Source organism: Astyanax mexicanus, chromosome 21, assembly GCF_023375975.1.
Source record: "Astyanax mexicanus isolate ESR-SI-001 chromosome 21, AstMex3_surface, whole genome shotgun sequence".
NCBI classification, from domain to species: domain Eukaryota; kingdom Metazoa; phylum Chordata; class Actinopteri; order Characiformes; family Acestrorhamphidae; genus Astyanax; species Astyanax mexicanus.
The window spans coordinates 6,588,045-6,606,379 of NC_064428.1; the positions used below are offsets into that span (position 1 = coordinate 6,588,045).

At 38.5% G+C, this 18,335-nt stretch overlaps 1 protein-coding gene across 2 annotated transcripts in view; it reads left to right on the forward strand.

Moving 5' to 3' along the window:
• LOC103027145 (neural cell adhesion molecule 2) overlaps window positions 1–18,335 on the forward strand; it is a 564,336-nt gene that overhangs the window by 431,566 nt on the left and 114,435 nt on the right. For both annotated transcript variants that reach the window (XM_022674973.2, XM_022674975.2), the window contains exons 6-7: window positions 9,953–10,070; window positions 17,878–18,047. In XM_022674973.2, coding sequence (XP_022530694.2) covers window positions 9,953–10,070; window positions 17,878–18,047 — 288 coding nt within the window. The remainder of the gene's footprint in view (window positions 1–9,952; window positions 10,071–17,877; window positions 18,048–18,335) is intronic.

The following is an 18,335-nucleotide window of genomic DNA, read 5'->3' on the forward strand; positions in this document are numbered from 1 at the left end:
TTATTACAAATATATATATATATATATATATATATATATATATATATATATATATATATATATATATATATATATATATATATATATATATATATATAAGTATTTGCCAGTTTGGCCATAATTAAAGCTAAGAGAAAGATTATTCCAGAAAGTATGAGCTGCTGGTTAAAAAAAAAAAAAAAGAAGAAGAATTGGTACCACTTTAAAATAAGATTACCTTTATAAAGGGTTTATGAATGGTTTATAAAGGAGATTAATAATGGTTATTAATTAGGCTGCAAATACTTTAAAACTCATTAATAAGCAGTTAATAAATAAATAACAACATGGATAGAAATGACAACAGTGAGTTAAAAACAATTCTACTGTCAAACCTCAGATCGTTCTAGATACTGATCTTGCTTTGTGTTTTGCATTAATCAGCATTAAATCTGTCATATTAATATATTTGTAAGTATGTTTAACTATTTACTATATATTAAATGACTAAGCAAACTAATGAATCACTGTTGCCTTTTCAATGTGTTGTGTTGTAAGTCGCTTATCAATGGTTTTAAGGGATTTACAACCTTATCAATATTACGTATTAATCTAGTTTATAAACCAGAGACTGTAAAAAAAATGGATGCCATGTCGCCGTTCCCATTCATTCAGTGAAAATGAAGCCAAAATCTTCCTCCATGTTGGCGATCCTGAAACCCGAGTCTGTAGAGCGCAGTAGAGACCAGAGGAGAGAGAAAGACTGTGGAGAGACAGCCTACTCATTTAAATAACCCCGCCCCTGAGGGCTGCCTCGAGGTCACAGGCTGCAGAGCGGAGCAGAGCGGAGCTGACGGTCTGTTATTGGTCCCGCCCATAACCAGCCCTTTTACAATAACCACACCTTTTTTTAATAGAGCTGATTAACGTTTTTTAAAAAAAATAATTCTGCGGGGATATAAAAATGTAACAATATAAGCAGAGGTTACACTAGCTGCTGCATTTAAATAATGGAGGTAGAATTACAGTATATTAGAAAAAAACGTGATTGAAAGTTGTCTGTTTTGCCATTGAAACCTATGGGGATGGGTGGGGTTACACAGTTTTCTGAAACCGAACAGCAGGGGGCGCCCGACCTGTGGTGGCTTCACTTTTGAGAGACGATGCTCTGTCCAGCTATACACAGACTTTGTTATAAACCATTTATAAACCATTTATAAGGGTAGTATTATTTTAAAGTGGTACCGAAAAATCATATTTTTCTAAAACAATCGAGAAAAAAATATATATTTCTGCTACTAAAGTCTGTTTTTACTCATCAGTTTTCATTCATCAGATGTCTTAATCTAGGGTGCATTCCCAAAAGCTTTTCTAAAGCTAAGAACTTGTTAAATTGTATGTAAAATTCATCGTTAATCAAAGAGTGTTCCCCAAACCCTTGCATACCCAAAGTACTTTGTGAACTCACTCACAAATTAATATATAAGCCAAAACAAACTCATTATTCTGGCCCTATGTGGAAAAAAAAGAAAAAAAAAACCTCCTCCATGAATTAACTGTGATTAACCACATTTTTTTGGAGTCTGAGTTCAGTTTTACTGGTCATAGCCAGACCTGATTACTGATTACTGTAGAATAAAGAAATCACTTAAATAGAACATGTCTGGCAACATGAAGGAGATAAAAGATCTCAAAAAAAAACATTATGCAGCGATCTGAAGAAATTAAAAAAACAGATGAGAAAACAAAGTCATTTCTAAAGCTTTGGGACTCCAGTGAACCACAGTGATTCACTATTATTCACTAATGGAGAAAACATGAAACACTGGTGAACCTTCCCAGGAGTGACCAGCCAATCGATATTACTCTTAAAGGGCATGGACAACTCATCCAGGAGGTCACAAAAGAACCCAGAACAGCTTTTAAAGAACTGCAGATTTTAACTTTTTGTTTACTTTTGAAAGAAGTTTTGCATGCACAGGAAGCTTTATGTAAATATAAGACTTTATATCTAAAGCTTTTTGAGCATTAATGATAAAGTAGAGAACTGTTTCTATAATAGAACAGTTGCTTTGTCTCTATAAAGATATATTAAGAGGTCCTTGTGAAATTATTGGCCTTCTGTTCTCTTCAAAGCTGATCATTAAAGTGTCTCATGTAGAAAGATCTTCAAAGACGTTTATTGTAGAGAACCATCATTGTCTTATCTTGTCTCATATTGTATATCTTGTAAACATATTCTCAGTGATTAAATTCCACATATAGAGACTTCTGTTGTGTTTAGACTAATAGAAAGAAAGCAAGAGAGAGTTACTGAGTTACGAAGAGTTGCAGCCTGGGTTACCAGGGTTGCCCAAAGTATGTCTAAAACCCTCCCATCAGAAGCTAAAACTAGCCAGATAACCATGGTTGACACATTACATTTTTGGCTTTTTGGCCACCATGATAAATATAAAAGTAGCAGGAAAAACGTGAACCTGGCAATTTGGTTTACAGAGGCAATTCAAGAGCGCAATTTTAAAAACAAAAGAAGTCTAAAGGGAAATACTAATAAAAAATGAAATAATAAGAAATAAATTAATCATAACAAATAATAATAATAATAAACAAACTTAATAGCAATTTACGAGAATAATAAAAAAACGTTGAGTACTTTTCCCCTTTCTGTTAAATCATTGATTCATTTTTTTAACAGAACATGGTTAAATACAATTTACATCTCAGCTGAAGACATTTAAGTAGAATTTACTCAGAATAACAACATCCTGCCTGTATGAATATTTCATATAATATGCTTTGTAATTTCAAGTACTGTAGGTACATCAACTACAATTCTGAAAAAATAGAGACCATTTAAAAATTATGAGTTTCTTTCATTTTATCAAATTGAAAATCTCTGGAATATAATCAAGAGGAAGATGTATGGTCACAAACCACCAGGAGTGGCATAAACTTATACAAAAGCAGCGTGTAAGACTGGTGGAGGAGAACATGATGCCAAGATACATGAAAAAACTGTGATTAAAAAACAGAGCAAATTCACCAAATATTCATTTCTGAACTCTTAAAACTTTATGAATATGAACTTGTTTTCTTTGCATTATTTGAGGTCTGAAAGCTCTGCATCTTTTTTTTTGTTGTTGTTGTTGTTATTTCAGCCATTGCTCATTTTCTGTAAATAAATGCTTTAAATGAAAATATTTTTTATTAGGATTTGGGAGAAATGTTGTCTGTAGTTTATAGAATAAAACAGCAATGTTCATTTTACTCAAATATATACCTATAAATAGCTAAATCAGAGAAACTGATTCAGAAACTGAAGTGCTCTATTCATTTTTTCCAGAGCTATATCAACAAGTTCCTTAAAATGTAGCTGTCAAGATGCAGTAAAACATGCATGCATATTGGAACAGGAGTCTCACTAATAGGAAACACAAATGGATGGCATGATAAAAATAAATGTGAATAGTCAACTAATCAAAGCTATAATCAGCAGGTTAGTCGACTGATAAAATAGTCATTAGTTGCTGCCCTACAAACATGGCAGGTGTGAAATCAACAATACGTTAAATACCACTATGATTGGGAGATCGCTGGTTCGAATCCTGGTTATGCAGCTTGCCATGAGCTGCCAGAGCCCTGAGAGAGCACAACTGGTCTTGCTCTCTCTGGGTGGGTACAGTAGATGGCGCTCTTCTCTTTCCCCTCATCACTCCTAGGATGATGTGGATCAGCTCAAGGCTGCGTCTGTGAGCTGATGTATCAGAACCGAGTCACTGCGCTTTCCTCCGAGCGTTAGCGCTGTAATGCTACTCGGCAATGTTTTTTTTAAAGGGGCGGAGTCTGACTTCACATGTGTCGGAGGAGGCGTGTGCCAGTCTTCACGCTTCTTCTGTTGTGGCATCACTAGTGATAGGGGGGTATACAGCTGAGTAGCAGCTGAATGGGTGGGACAAATTGGGGAAAAAAATGGGAGAAAATAAGAAAAATAACTTTTCATCACTAAAGTGGGTAAAATAATTGATATATTTGTCTTTTTTCCAATAGTACAGCTTTTTCACCATGGGTTGCGAGCTCTCTCTGTTACGCCTTTGCGAGAATATTTGTATTTTTGTATTTTTTTTCTTCTCTTAACGTGTCAATGGGGTTGATTAGCATGCAGACGCACACGGCTGTGCTCTTTTCAAGCCCTTAACCCCGGCTTTCATCATCAGACAGGCTGCTGGAGACGAGGCGCGGGTCGAGCTTCTGGCCTCGGTCAACAATCTTCATTGATCCTTTAAAAGGAAACGGCACGGAAATAGAAGGATGGCTCATTCGTCTTGTCCTTCGCTGATACGCATCGCCAGTAAACGAATCGCTTTTTTTCCCCTCTCCATCCTTTGAACTCCACCAACTTCTAACATGGATGAAATCACAGAACCCGAAATGATGATTCTGATTGTGATTTGCGGCGCCGGCTCTTCTGGGTGGCGGTCGAGGCCTATTTCAGGCTCTCGGAGCAGCGAATCGAATCAATTCACCATGTTTTACAATGACCTGATATAATATCGTTACAAAATGAGGATATCTATCTGCGAAACGCGAAGGAAATCGACTGTGTCTGAGAGGACGAGTATAAATAAACAGCTTATGTGGGCTTTTTTTTTTTAAGAGAAGCTATTTTTTTGACAGTTAAATAACCCTCCCTACAGTTTCATTAAGGCAAAATGAAATGAGCTTTAATTTGAAAGGCAGCAGAAAGAAAATAGCTTCCTATTGAGTAAGTAAACTGAAGGATGTTATTGAACGAGTCGTTTCACAATAGAGCTGGAGGCGTGTTTCGGATATCAAAGAGTTTTGATTGCTTTTGAGGAACTTAGCATTGCACAAGGTCTTTAAGTATTTACAAACTGAGTCTAAGAATAACTCTGAATAGACTGTGAATAGACTGATGTTTCAACTGCGTAAACGACCTGTTTTGAATAACAAGGGAAACTTCATATAGAAAAGACTCATTTTTCGCAGTCAATCATTTAATAAGCTTGTTTTGAGGAGGAGATTTTCTGGTGCAGACCTTTAGAGACTTTTAGGGACTGTTTTTATCATCATCATCATCATCATCATCATCAAACTGAAGAACAGAGTAAAGTGCTTACCCTGTCTAACAATACATCAACCTGTCAACAACTATCAGCAAATAATCCAACTCAGAGAAGTTTACAGTTGACATTTACAGTTGCAGATATACTACTCCAACTCTGCTCTGTTTGCATCCTGGTATTAACCCAAATTAACCCAAGACCGGCTGCAAGCATTGTGGCTAATCTGCTGGTCTAGGTTTTTTTTTTATATATATATATAATTCTGAGAACCAGAATAAATTACAAGCATGAAATCTTACCTGTCATCAACTATGAGGGAGTAATCCAGCTCAGAAGAAAAATTTAAAAACAATAGCAATACAGCTTACAACTTGTTCCAAACCTGCTTGGAGGCCAGCTGTTAGCATTGCGGCTAACCTGCTATTCTAGGCTTTCTAATGTTAAGAGTCAAGAATAATAGGGATAAAAAAAGTATTAATGAACATTATTATTATTATTATTATTATTATTATTATTATTATTATTATTATTATTATTATTATTATTATTATTAGCAAAAAGCTTTTTGCAAAAAGACAGACGCATGAATTCCGATTTGACCATTCACATTCATGTCACATGTCCATGGATCAGATACGTATCTGATTTAGGATCACATATGAAAGTGGATTAAAAAAAATAATAATCAAATTTGGCACGTTCACACAGTCATTAAAGAATCTGATTTGAGCCACATTGAGCAATCAGATTTGAGTCACTTCAGCCTGGTAATGTACCGAGCCTCTGAAAGAGAAGTGGTGAGCACCACATACTAAGTGGTGAGCACCACATACTGAGTGGTAAGCACCAGATAGCAAGTGGTGAGCAGCACTTACTAAGTGGTGAGCACCAGATAATGGTAGTTAGCAAGCTATAGTTTAAACTAGCATATGTTCCACAGTGTAATGTGATTAACTAGCTAGGTTAGCTAATGCTAACTACTTTATTTCACACACACAAACACACACACACACACACACACGCACACACACACCAAACACAGTGGCTACTTTCACCAAGCCTACCATATATTGTACAGAGAGCAATGAAAGCCTTAAAGCTAAGCTAACTTAGCTAGCATTAGGTTAGCTAGCTAGATATTTGCAAAAACAGCCTACATTAGAGTCAGGTACAGACAAGTGAATATACTAAGTGGTGCTCACCACTTCTTATGTGGTGCTCACCACTTTTTACATAAAAAAAAAAAAAAAATACACCATGTCTCTTCAGGGGCTCTGTGGCAATGTGAACACAGACAGGATTTTTTTGTTTGAATTTTATAAATAATTTACATTATCCATAAATATTAATCAGCTTGTTCCAGAAGCAACTATGCAATCCCAGGCTACGAGACTACCTTCACCATGCTTGGCGGTTTAGCTTGTTTCTTTCTCCACACTTCAGCTCATCTGTCAGAAGGCTAGAGGTTAATCCTGGTGTGGTAAGATCTGTCCTCTATATCTGACCCCTCTTACCCCAGACATCATCTCCTCCAACCACGTCCCTCAGGGCTGTCTCAGAGCTTTTAACCCAGCAGAGCTACACACACTAACAGCTGTTTATCCCCACAGAGCTGCAACACTCGTCTATAACAGCGCAATCCTGCATCCGTGCATCTTCTACAACCATCTCTATTAAAGCTAGAAATGTTCTGGGCCTTAATGCACCTTTACATTCTGGAACATACAGCATACTGTACTGATTTAGCTATTTATATGTTTATGTTTGAGTAAAATGAACATTGTTGTTTTATTCTATAAACTACGAACAACATTTCTCCAAAATTCCAAAAATGATACAATTTTTGTCATTTAGAGCATTTATTTGCAGAAAATGAGAAATGGCTGAAATAAAAAAAAAGACCTCAAATAATGCAAAGAAAACAAGTTCATATTCATAAAGTTATAAGAGTTAAGAAATCGATATATTTGGTGGAATAAACCTGGCATCATGTTCTCCTCCACCAGTCTTACACACTGCTTTTATATAACTTTTGGATGCTTTTCACTCCTGGTGCAAAAATTCAAGTAGTTCTTCCTCTTGTTTATATTCCAGAGTTTTTTTTTTTTTTTTTTTGCAAAATAAAGAAACTCATAATTTTTAAGGGGTCTCCTATTTTTTACAGAGCTGTATTTTGCCAAATGGTTTTCTCTTTTCCTGTGTTACTCCTGCAGTATATATTTATTTCATTGATTCTATTAGGTTTATTTTAATGCTTATAGTTTTTACATTATTAAGCTCTTGATTTTTGCTTATACTTTTTTAAATGGCTTTCAAACTGATGTGAAAAATTAACTGCTGTGCTTCAATATTCTCACACAGTATTGGGGGTGTTTGGGTGTGTTAATAGTGCATCTGTAGCGCCCTACAATAAACTTAAACTTGGCTTTAATCTAAAGTAATAACTTTGCAGTTATGATAGAGTATGAGCCTATTTATGTTTTAGCTTAACTTAACTTTAAACCTCAGAAAGTAAACAAATGAGACACAAATATATAGAGCCAATATAATTAGATTTAATATAAAATAATAATTGTATAAAAAAAATAGTAATTTCTTTTTTTAATAAGAAATAAACAAAGATTTCAGTGTTACTTCTGCAATATATATTTTTATTTTTGTGTTTCTTTTAGATTTAAAATAATACTAACAGTTTTTGTACAGCTTTTTTTTTTACATCTAATTCTAATTAGTCTTCTTTCAAATCTGTTTTTCAGTGGGATGGGCAACGCAGATGCAAAAAAAAAAAAAAAAACAGATTCTTATCAGGAACTAAATTGATGAAACCTAATTCTAAATTGAATATAATTCTAAATTAAAAATCTAATATGTAATCTCATATACATACATATAGAAGGCTATCTTATTCATTTCTCCAAGTATGAGCCTATTTATGTTTTAGCTTAACTTAACTTTAAACCTCTGAAAGAAAGCAAACAAGACACAAATATATAGAGCCAATATAATATATAAAATATATAGAGACAATATAAAAAAAAGATTCCTGTGTTACTTCTGCAATATATTTTTATTTTTGTGTTTCTTTTAGATTTAAAATAATACTTACAGTTTTTTTTTTTACTTCTAATTCTAATTTTTTTTTTTTTTTCAAATCTGTTTTTCAGCGGGATGGGCAATGCAAATGCAAATGCAAAAAAAAAAAAAAAACCTGTTTAAACAGATTCCTATCAGGAACTAAATTGATGAAATCTAAATCTAAATTAAAAATCTAATGTGTAATGTCATATATAGCCTATGTTCTCCAACCGAAAGCTATTCAGTGCATATGAAAAAATAATAATAATAAATATATATATATATATATATACATCATTGGTCTAGTACATTCAAAGAAGGCTATCTTATCTATTTCTCCAAAAAATACAGAAGGAACCTCTTTAAAAAAACATTTTGTGTTTGGTGTTCACACGCTGCTGGTTAGCGTGTTTTGATATCTCCACGCTTGGCGAGATCTCACATTAACAAAGCTGTTGCTGTAAAGCACAAGCTGTGGATCCAGAGCTGAAGTGTGCTGAATAAAGGACCTGAGGGAGAGCAGGCAAAGCTGATCGATTGGCAGACAGATCAATGCTAATCATGTTGGAGAGGCTTTAGCTTAGAGCGCTGCCCAGCCCTCTCACATTCGTATCTTTTGAAATATAGCCACTCCACTTCAGCCGGCAATAGGGACAGCGACAGTGTGTGTGTGTGTGTGTGTGTGTGTGTGTGTGTGTGTGTGTGCGTAGAGTTTGTGTTGAGAGAGAGAGAGAGAGAGAGAGAGAGGGACAGGGAGAAAGAAATATACTCTTCGTCAAAGAGATGGTTGCAAAAATTGTGTTGGATTGCAACATGCCAGACGTCTCAGCATGTAAAGAGTTGTAGAGGTTCCTAATGGAGTTCTGTGATAATGAATCCCATATAACAATATTCTCACACAGTTCCTGCAGATTTTGCATTAGGGGTGTTTGGGTGTGTTAATAGAGCGTCCAATAGCATCCCAAACATTTTCAATCAGAGATAGATCTGGCAATGCAGTAGGCCATGCTATAGCATGGCAGCGTTACATGGGCGAGCATTGTCCTGCTGGAATAATGCACTGTAATGCATTCAGAAAATGTAGGGTCAACAAAAAGCATAATTATTACCATATAGGGTTAATAAGGTCCTTTAGAGAGGAAATGTATCATTTTTGGAAGCTTGAGAGTCCCTGTTGATATAGCAAACTTATATTTAGATTTTGAAAACCACTTTATCATCCTGGTCCTGACCCAGAGTAATGTTTATTTTTATTTTTTTCTATTCCATACATTCTATGTATTTTTCTATTTAATTTCTATTTCTTTTTTACTGGTTCTCAGTGTAAATAAACTGAAATTCTGAAATAAATTCTGTGTATTGTGCCTGATAGTAGAGGCCATAGCAGCAAGTAGCCTCGAAGCTCAGGTCTCGATAGCATCTTACCCAAAATATTAATAACACTATTTTACTATATACTGTATTTCCTCCAGAGTTTGGCAGAAGTTTGACAGAAGTGAATCATGTGACATTCCTGCTTGAATAAGGTGACAAGTTCTACTCTACTAGTAGCAGTCCTATAAGAGGTGTGTAGCGCACACGGTTAGCATGACTAGCTACAGTCAGTCATATTGTAGTTTTTCATGTATACACTGTATATTCTGTATATAATACATACGACTCCTGATCTAATTAACCCCCGCTGGGTTTGTTTCTCAGGTTCTGAGATTGGCTGTCAGCTGCCCAGGAAATATTGAAATTCTAGAGTTGAGCCCACAGGCTGGAGCTATTTCCAGCGAGTGCTGAGCTGAACATGTGTGTCCTGTCCTCCACAGTTCCCCCTGTGCTGTCAGTTCCTCAGGAGGCCTTCAACGCCACGGCTGACTACCAGGAATCCGTGACATTTACCTGCATCACGTCGGGCTCTCCTGACCCTGAGGTCACATGGCTCCGGTGAGTAAAGCTGGACATAGTGGACAGTATGCTTTCCTCATGCTGTAGAATAATAATAAAACATATTTATTATGATTTAATGTAGTAACCAATATTTAGAGGCTATTTACTTTCATTTGATTTCAGCAATAATACTATTCCATCATAAACAAATTTGAATATCATTGAAAAGTTACACTGTAAAAAAAAAAGCTTAAAATTTACGGTAAAATACCAGCAGCTGTGGTTGCCAGAATTTTACCATAAAATAAACGGTTGCCATGCAGAAGATATAACAGTATAATTCTTGGCAGCCGTTTATTTTACGGTGAAATTCTGGCAACCACAGCTGCCAGTATTTTAGCGTAAATTTTCCGTTTTATTTTTACAGTATGTTTTGTATATTTCGTTAAAACAATTAAAAATAACATTTTTTGACATTTTTTCATTTATTTATGGTAATTCAATGTTTATTCTACAACAATAAGCTTCTTCTTGCTTTACGGTTTATTTCTGTTGCCATGTCACAGTTTTTCACTGTAATTTTCACGGACATTTTTTACAGTTATTTCAGTAAGTCAGTTTAAAATGTGAAACTCATGTATTATTATGTAGATGTATTACATACAGAGTGATCTATTTTAAGCGTTTAATTCTTTCATTGTTGATGATTATGGCTTACAGCCGATGAAAACCCAAAAATTAGTGACTCAGGAAATGAGATTATTATATAAAACCAATTGGTACTTTTGGCAGTGTGGGCAGTGTGCCAGATCCTGCTGGAAAATGAAATCCGCATCTCCATAAAAGTTGAGGAGACTTTTATGGAGATGCGGATTTCATTTTCCAGCAGGAGTTGGCATACTCCTCCAGATTTGTATTATTTTTTTTGGTTTTCATTCGCTGTAAGCTCCAGCTCTTTTTTTTTTTTGGCAGTCCTGATGAGAGCCAGTTCCATCATTACGTTTTTGGGGTCTTTGTGACTTGTTTCAGACTGATCTTTATTTCTTAAAGTATGTTTTCTTTACTTAGTTGAGTAGTTGTTGCTTCTCATAATCTGGATTAGAACATTACTCAAATAATCTAAAATATAAAACATATTCTGGTTTGTTTAATTGTTTTTTGAATTATTCCATGTGTTTTTCTTCATAGTTTGAATGACTTTAGCATTAACCTACCATGCAGAACTTTTAAAAATAAGGAAAAAACACAGAATTTAAGTCCACAGTTTGTATTGGTACTGTTGTTAACAATACTAATGTGAACAATACAACAGTTTTGGTAAGGAGTTTTTTTTTACTTTGTTTTTCAACACTACCATTACCAAGTGCAGTTCATTTAATTTAAATTTCAAGATTAAAATAATTAAAAGAATACAATATATGCTTTACAGTTTATTTATATATTAATATTAATTATGGCTAACTTCACATGCTCAGTTGGTATCGGTGGGCATGTAATATACTTAAGGTTTTGTTTTTGAAATTAGAGCTGAAACATGCTCTAAAAAGAAGATGAAGAATGATGGCCAAAGTGTGTAGGAATGAGTATGTTACGTCTCCAGTCTCTCCTTTCACACTCCCAAACTCCATTTCCCATGAACCCACTGGTGATGACGTCACTGTCAGCTGCTCACCTTCACCCAATCGTGTCACGCTCCCTCGTTCAGACTCACCTGTGTTCTAAGTTGTTCCGGTTCATAGTAATTCTATGTTTTGTATATATAGGGTTCTGTTAGCATAGGTTCCTTGCAAGGTATTGCCGACTCATGTTGCGTACTGAGCGTTTTTCCAAACCCTTTTCTGACTGCCCTTTTGTTATGACCCTTTTTCCTGTATTACGGATTTTGCCTTTTGTCTTTGCCCTTATCGGATTTATTTTATTATCGGACTGTCTTTCTGGCTTCTATTCTTGGACTGTTTCCTGTACTACGTCTGTTTATACTGAGTTCTGTTCAATCTGTTATCTGGTTGTGTTATCCTGTTTACGGCTCTGTAAATAAACCAGTCTTTACCTTTTATTCGGCAAGCGTCACCCCTATCTGTCTGGTGTTTCATAATACCTTGCCGAAAGCTGTGATGGCCGAATTTAAGGATTTACAGCAGGCTGTTGATAACCAGAGGAGAATGCTCGGGCAGCATAGCCAGCTGTTCGAGGGTCTAACTCACTCTGTTAGCTCTCTCACCGCCCAGCAAACCGAGCAACACTCCCAGCTAGCCCAGATAACCGCTAGCCTCCAGGGTATCTCAGCTCAGTTAGCCCAGCTGAGCGTAGCCACCCCGGCTAGCTTAGCTCCCGCTAGCCAGGCCCCGGTTAGCTTAGCTCATACATCTCCGGCAGCGACTGTTTTTTCTGTGAGTAAACCGGATAAATATGACGGTTCTCCGGATCTGTGTAGAGGTTTTTTGCTCCAGATGTCGTTATATTTTGCCAACATGCCATCTACCACTGATAGAGCTCGCGTTTCGTTTTTTGTTTCACGTTTGACCGGTAAAGCTTTGGATTGGGCTACTGCTATCTGGCCTATGGTGGAGAACGGCTCCTATGAACGATTTTTGGGCGAATTTCAGCTTGTTTTCGATCAAGGACAATCTCAGGGGGAGTTATTGGTCCGTTTACACCAGGGGAATCGCTCTGTAGCAGATTACGCGCTGGATTTCCGTACCCTAGCGGCGGGTAGTGGATGGAATGAGCCAGCTCTGCGTGTCATGTTCCGTAAGGGTTTACGGTCGGACATTTTAGCTGAGTTAGCCTGCAAGGATGATGGTCTTCCCCTAAATGACTTGATTTCTCTGGCTATAAGACTGGATCAGCTTAAACAAAATTTGTCAGGAGATCATAAGAATACTGCTACAGCTGCTCACCTGGCTACTCCTCGCTCTGCTGGATTTACTCCTCGGTTCTCCACCTCACTTCACCCAACTGCCACTTCATCGACCCGTGAGGAACCCATGCAAGTCGACACTACTCGATTGTCAAGAGAGGAACGACAACGACGCATTCAGGCTGGTTTATGTTTATATTGTGGTGGAACTGGACATATGCTCCGAAATTGTCAGATTCGGCCCCCCCGAGTATTGAATAATAACAATAACACTTCTGGCTTGTCCCGCGGTGTCCATGGCAACCCGGACCGTCCATACGAGCCACCTGCTGAATACTCGGGAAAGCGTGTGGAATCTTCTCCACACGCTAAAGGGGTAAGCGGTCACTGCTCTGACATGATTTCCAAATCTATTTTTATTTCTGTTGTTCTGCTCTGCCAGTCAGTTTCTCCTTCTGTGTTTCCAGCACTAATAGACTCCGGTGCCGAGGGCAACTTTATTAATGAGCAGCTGGTTCAACAACTCCAGATTCCAGTAGAACCCCTGGATAAGCCTGTGAAAATGTCTGCGGTGGATGGGACACCAATTGGACAGGGAACCATCTCCCACACCACCGTTCCAGTCAAGATGAACGTCAGTGCCCTACACTCTGAGGAAATCAGGTTCTTTGTGCTAACAGACACAGACTATTTTGTTATTTTGGGTCTCCCATGATTGAGAAAACACAACCCTTTGATTTCCTGGTTAAATAATGAAATAATGTCTTGGTCTCCCTATTGTCATGAAAATTGTATCACTACTCCTAAATTGAAGGTCCAATCTACAACAGTAGAAAGTCCTGAGCCTGATTCTCTTGCACATATCCCTCAAGAATACTCTGATCTTGGTGAAGTTTTCAGTAAACTTTGGGCTACTCAACTTCCACCACACCGCCCTTATGACTGTGCCATTGATCTCATTGATAATCAAATACCTCCTAGATCTCACATCTATCCTCTAACTCAGACTGAGGAACTTGCCATGGAAGAGTATGTGCAGGAGTCTCTGGCTCAGGGTTTTATCCGTCACTGTACTTCTCCAGTTGCTGCTTCATTCTTTTTTGTAAAAAAGAAAGACGGTGGTCTCCGACCATGTATCGACTATAGACAACTAAACACAGTTACTAAAACCTACCCGATCCTCTCCCTCTCGTACCCGTAGCTTTAGAACAATTACGAGGGGCCTCTGTCTTCACCAAACTTGATCTCCGTAGTGCCTATAATCTTGTAAGAATCAAAGAAGGAGATGAGTGGAAAACCGCTTTTTCACCACTAGGGGGCACTACGAGTACTTAGTTATGCCGTTTGGCCTTAAAAATGCCCCCTCTGTGTTCCAATCTTTTATCAATGACGTTTTACGTGACATGTTAGGAAAATTTGTTATTGCATTTATGGATGACATTCTCATATACTCATCTGATTTGCCCACACATGTTCTCCAGGTACGTGCTGTACTATCCCGTCTGCTCGAAAATCAGCTTTTTATCAAGGCAGAGAAATGTGCTTTTCATCTCCCCACTGTCTCTTTTCTGGGTTATGTTATAAGTTCTAAGGGAGTTGCGATGGACACTACCAAGGTCCAGGCTGTAGTAGATTGGCCACGTCCAAAGTCTGTGAAGGAATTACAGAGATTTTTGGGTTTTGCAAATTTTTATAGACGTTTCATTCGTAATTATAGTTCTGTTGCAGCTCCACTCACCAATCTGATGCGACATAAAACTAAAACTCTGGTTTGGTCTGAGCAAGCTACTGATGCTTTTGCTACCCTTAAAGGGAAATTCACCTCCGCTCCCCTGCTGAAACATTCTGATCCTAAGGAACCTTTTGTAGTAGAGGTAGACGCTTCTAGTGTTGGGGTAGGTGCCGTTCTGTCCCAAAGATTCGGCTCACCGTGTAAAATGCATCCTGTAGCCTACTACTCTCACAAACTCACACCAGCTGAACAAAATTACGTTTTTCACGTGGAGTTAAGTTCATCCCCTTTGCTAAATTACCCACAGCATTTGAAGCTGCAGAGACTCTTTTTAATAACGTTTTTCGAGCTTTTGGTATCCCCGAAGATATAGTTTCCGATCTTGGTCCTCAGTTCATATCACAAGTTTGGTCAGCTTTTATGAATAGGTTGGGCATTTCAGTTTGATTTCTGGTTATCACCCCCAGAGTAATGGTCAGTGCGAAAGAATGAATCAGGAACTAGGAACATTTTTACGTATTTATTGTTCTAATAACATCCATGACTGGGCTCAATATCTCCCCTGGGCAGAATTAGCACAAAACTCACTAGTCAGTTCTTCTACCAAACTAACTCCCTTCCAGTGCTTTCTAGGCTATCAACCTCCTCTCATGCCATGGTCAGCTGAACCATCTGACATCCCTGCTGTGGATCAGTGGATGCGCCGTAGTGAGGAAGTGTGGGAGGAAACTCACAGACGTATCGAGGCTGTGTTAGCCCAACATAAACAACAGGCTGATCGCCATCGCCGTGAGGCTCCTCTCTACTCCCCTGGGGATCGTGTTTAGCTATCTACCAGGGATTTCCGGCTCCCTGAGGGAAACAAAAAACTCTCAGTTAAGTTTATTGGTCCTTTTAAAATTATTAAATCCATCAATGAAGTCACTTATCTCCTTGAGCTGCCCTCTAATTACCGTATCTGTCCCTCGTTCCATGTCTCTCTTCTTAAGCCGGTTATCCCTGGTCCGCTGGATGAAACCTCGCATGGGATGCTGCCTCCTCCACCGGTGCTCATGGATGGGGGACCTGTCTACGCGGTAGAGCGCCTGTTAGACTCCAGAAGGAGAAGGGGTGCCCTAGAGTACCTGGTGGATTGGGAAGGTTACGGACCTGAGCAGAGAAGCTGGGTTACTGCAGCCGACATCCTTGACCCGTTGTTGGTGGAAGAGTTCCACAGGTCTCACCTGTCCCGTCCAGCACCACGCCCTAGGGGTCGTCCGAGGAGGTCTCCTGACCCTGGAAGGGGTAGGCGCTGTAGGTCGGCTGCTACTCGGTCTCTCAGTTCTGTCCGTGGCTCCAGGACCAGGGGCCGTCCCAGGACCAGGGTCCCTGTCCAGGCTATCCCCGCTTCAGGTCCTCTCTTCCGTCGGGCCTCCGGTTGGAGAGGGGCGGTTCCCGTGTGTCGTCCTCATCCTCCGGTCCTTTCGGACTCCTCGGGGGGAGTACTGTTACGTCTCCAGTTTCTCCTTTCACACTCCCGAACTCCATTTCCCATGAACCCACTGGTGATGACGTCACTGTCAGCCGCTCACCTTCACCCAATCGCGTCATGTTCCCTTGTTCAGACTCACCTGTGTTCTAAGTTGTTCCGGTTCATAGTAATTCTATGTTTTGTATATATAGGGTTCTGTTAGCATAGGTTCCTTGCAAGGTATTGCCGACTCATGTTGCGTACTGAGCATTTTTCCAAACCCTTTTCTGACTGCCCTTTTGTTATGACCCTTTTTCCTGTATTACGGATTTTGCCTTTTGTCTTTGCCCTTATCGGATTTGTTGTATTATCGGACTGTCTTTCTGGCTTTGATTCTTGGACTGTTTCCTGTACTACGTCTGTTTATACTGAGTTCTGTTCAATCTGTTATCTGGTTGTGTTATCCTGTTTACAGCTCTGTAAATAAACCAGTCTTTACCTTTTATTCGACAAGCGTCACCCCTATCTGTCTGGTGTTTCAGAGTAATGGAATATATTAATAAAACTAAAATTATAACATATATATATATATATATATATATATATATATATATATATATATATATATATATATATATTAACATATATTTACATGGCTCATAGGTGGATGTTATTATTTTTTATCATGGCAGCCTGCCACTCAAAACTATTTACAGCAGCATGTTTTTAAATAAAGCGAAGCAGTGTTGGTGGTTTCCTGAAACAGAACAGCCTCTGGCTCTCGTCTTTTAGATTTTAAACAATATGCTGTCGTCTGCTGGCCGCCAGCCTATAAACACTTCCCCTGCAAAAACATCAGCCGAGTTGTGGGTCTCTGCCGCTGGACTGGTCTCTCCCCTGTGCTCTCAGCAGCTCCACTTGGCACTTTACGCCATCATTTACAAGCCACCAATTATCCTCTCCTCAGTATTTCCCCAGGGATTCACGAGCGTGAGGCGCGAGCAGCACAGGAACTGAGCAGAATGTGGCCTTTGAGCTTAAGAATGCATAAATGTAAATCTGCTGGATGGATCTACAGATGTACTGTAGTGGAATGCGTTGATTAAATGGCCAACTGGGTAATGAATGGATGAATGAGTGAATAAAGAGAGACAGTGGCTGAAGAATGGAATGGAAGGATGGTTGATAGATAGATTGGTTGAAGAGGTGGATGAAGAAAAGGATGAATGAATGGAGGAGTTGGGTGGGTGGATGGATCTATGGATGATGTGTGGGCTAAAAAGGAAATATGAATGAAAGAATTAAAGAATGAAAATAAACCATTTAAAAGTGTAAACCATTTATAAACCCTTTATAAAGGTAGTCTTATTTTAAAGTGGTGATTAGATTGAAACACACAGAGTAGATGTAAGAATAGATTAATTAATGGGTGGGTTGTTGGGTTGAGTTCATAGATAGATGGATGGGTGGATGGACGGACGGTCGGACGGACAGACAGACTGCACAGTTTTCTGTTAACGGAGAGATTGATGGCTAGAAGGATTAACGAATGGAAGAACCTAACCTAAGAACATTATTGGCCAGGTTGATACATGAACAGAAGGAATAGTGGATGGAAACTATAGAGGATGGATGGATTGGTGAATGGACTAATAGAGTGGAAAATCACATAGACGAATTGACACACCATTTACCTACATAGTCATAGTATAATGATGTATTTGTCCAATCACAGCACGTAGCCTATGAATGCTTATAGCAAACAGTGGCATTTAAACTCTATATTGACTTTTTTTTGACTGTTTCTCTTTTTTCTCTACAGGAAGGGACGACAAATCGAGAGATCTGAGCAGTACATGTTCAACATGCTTGAAGGAGGCAAGAGCACACTCACCATTAAGAACATCAGACAGGGGGACGGAGGCCTGTACACCTGCAGAGCCAGTAACAAGGCTGGAAGCAAGGAGAGCGAGATTCTACTCAAAGTGTTTGGTGAGTTACATCCACTACCACATCCACCTGCAGCTCATCCTGCTCTACGCTATCTCACAGATACACACACGCTCATCTTCACTTCATCTTCACTTCAGAAACCCTCGCCTTTTATCTCCAGTACACTTTTAACTCCATAACCATAAACAGTTTTACACCATCCTCTAGTCCTCTCCAATTGATGGTCATTTACTGACCACAGTTTTACTGTTGTTAGGAACTATCTATCTATCTATCTATCTATCTATCTATCTATCTATCTATCTATCTATCTATCTATCTATCTAT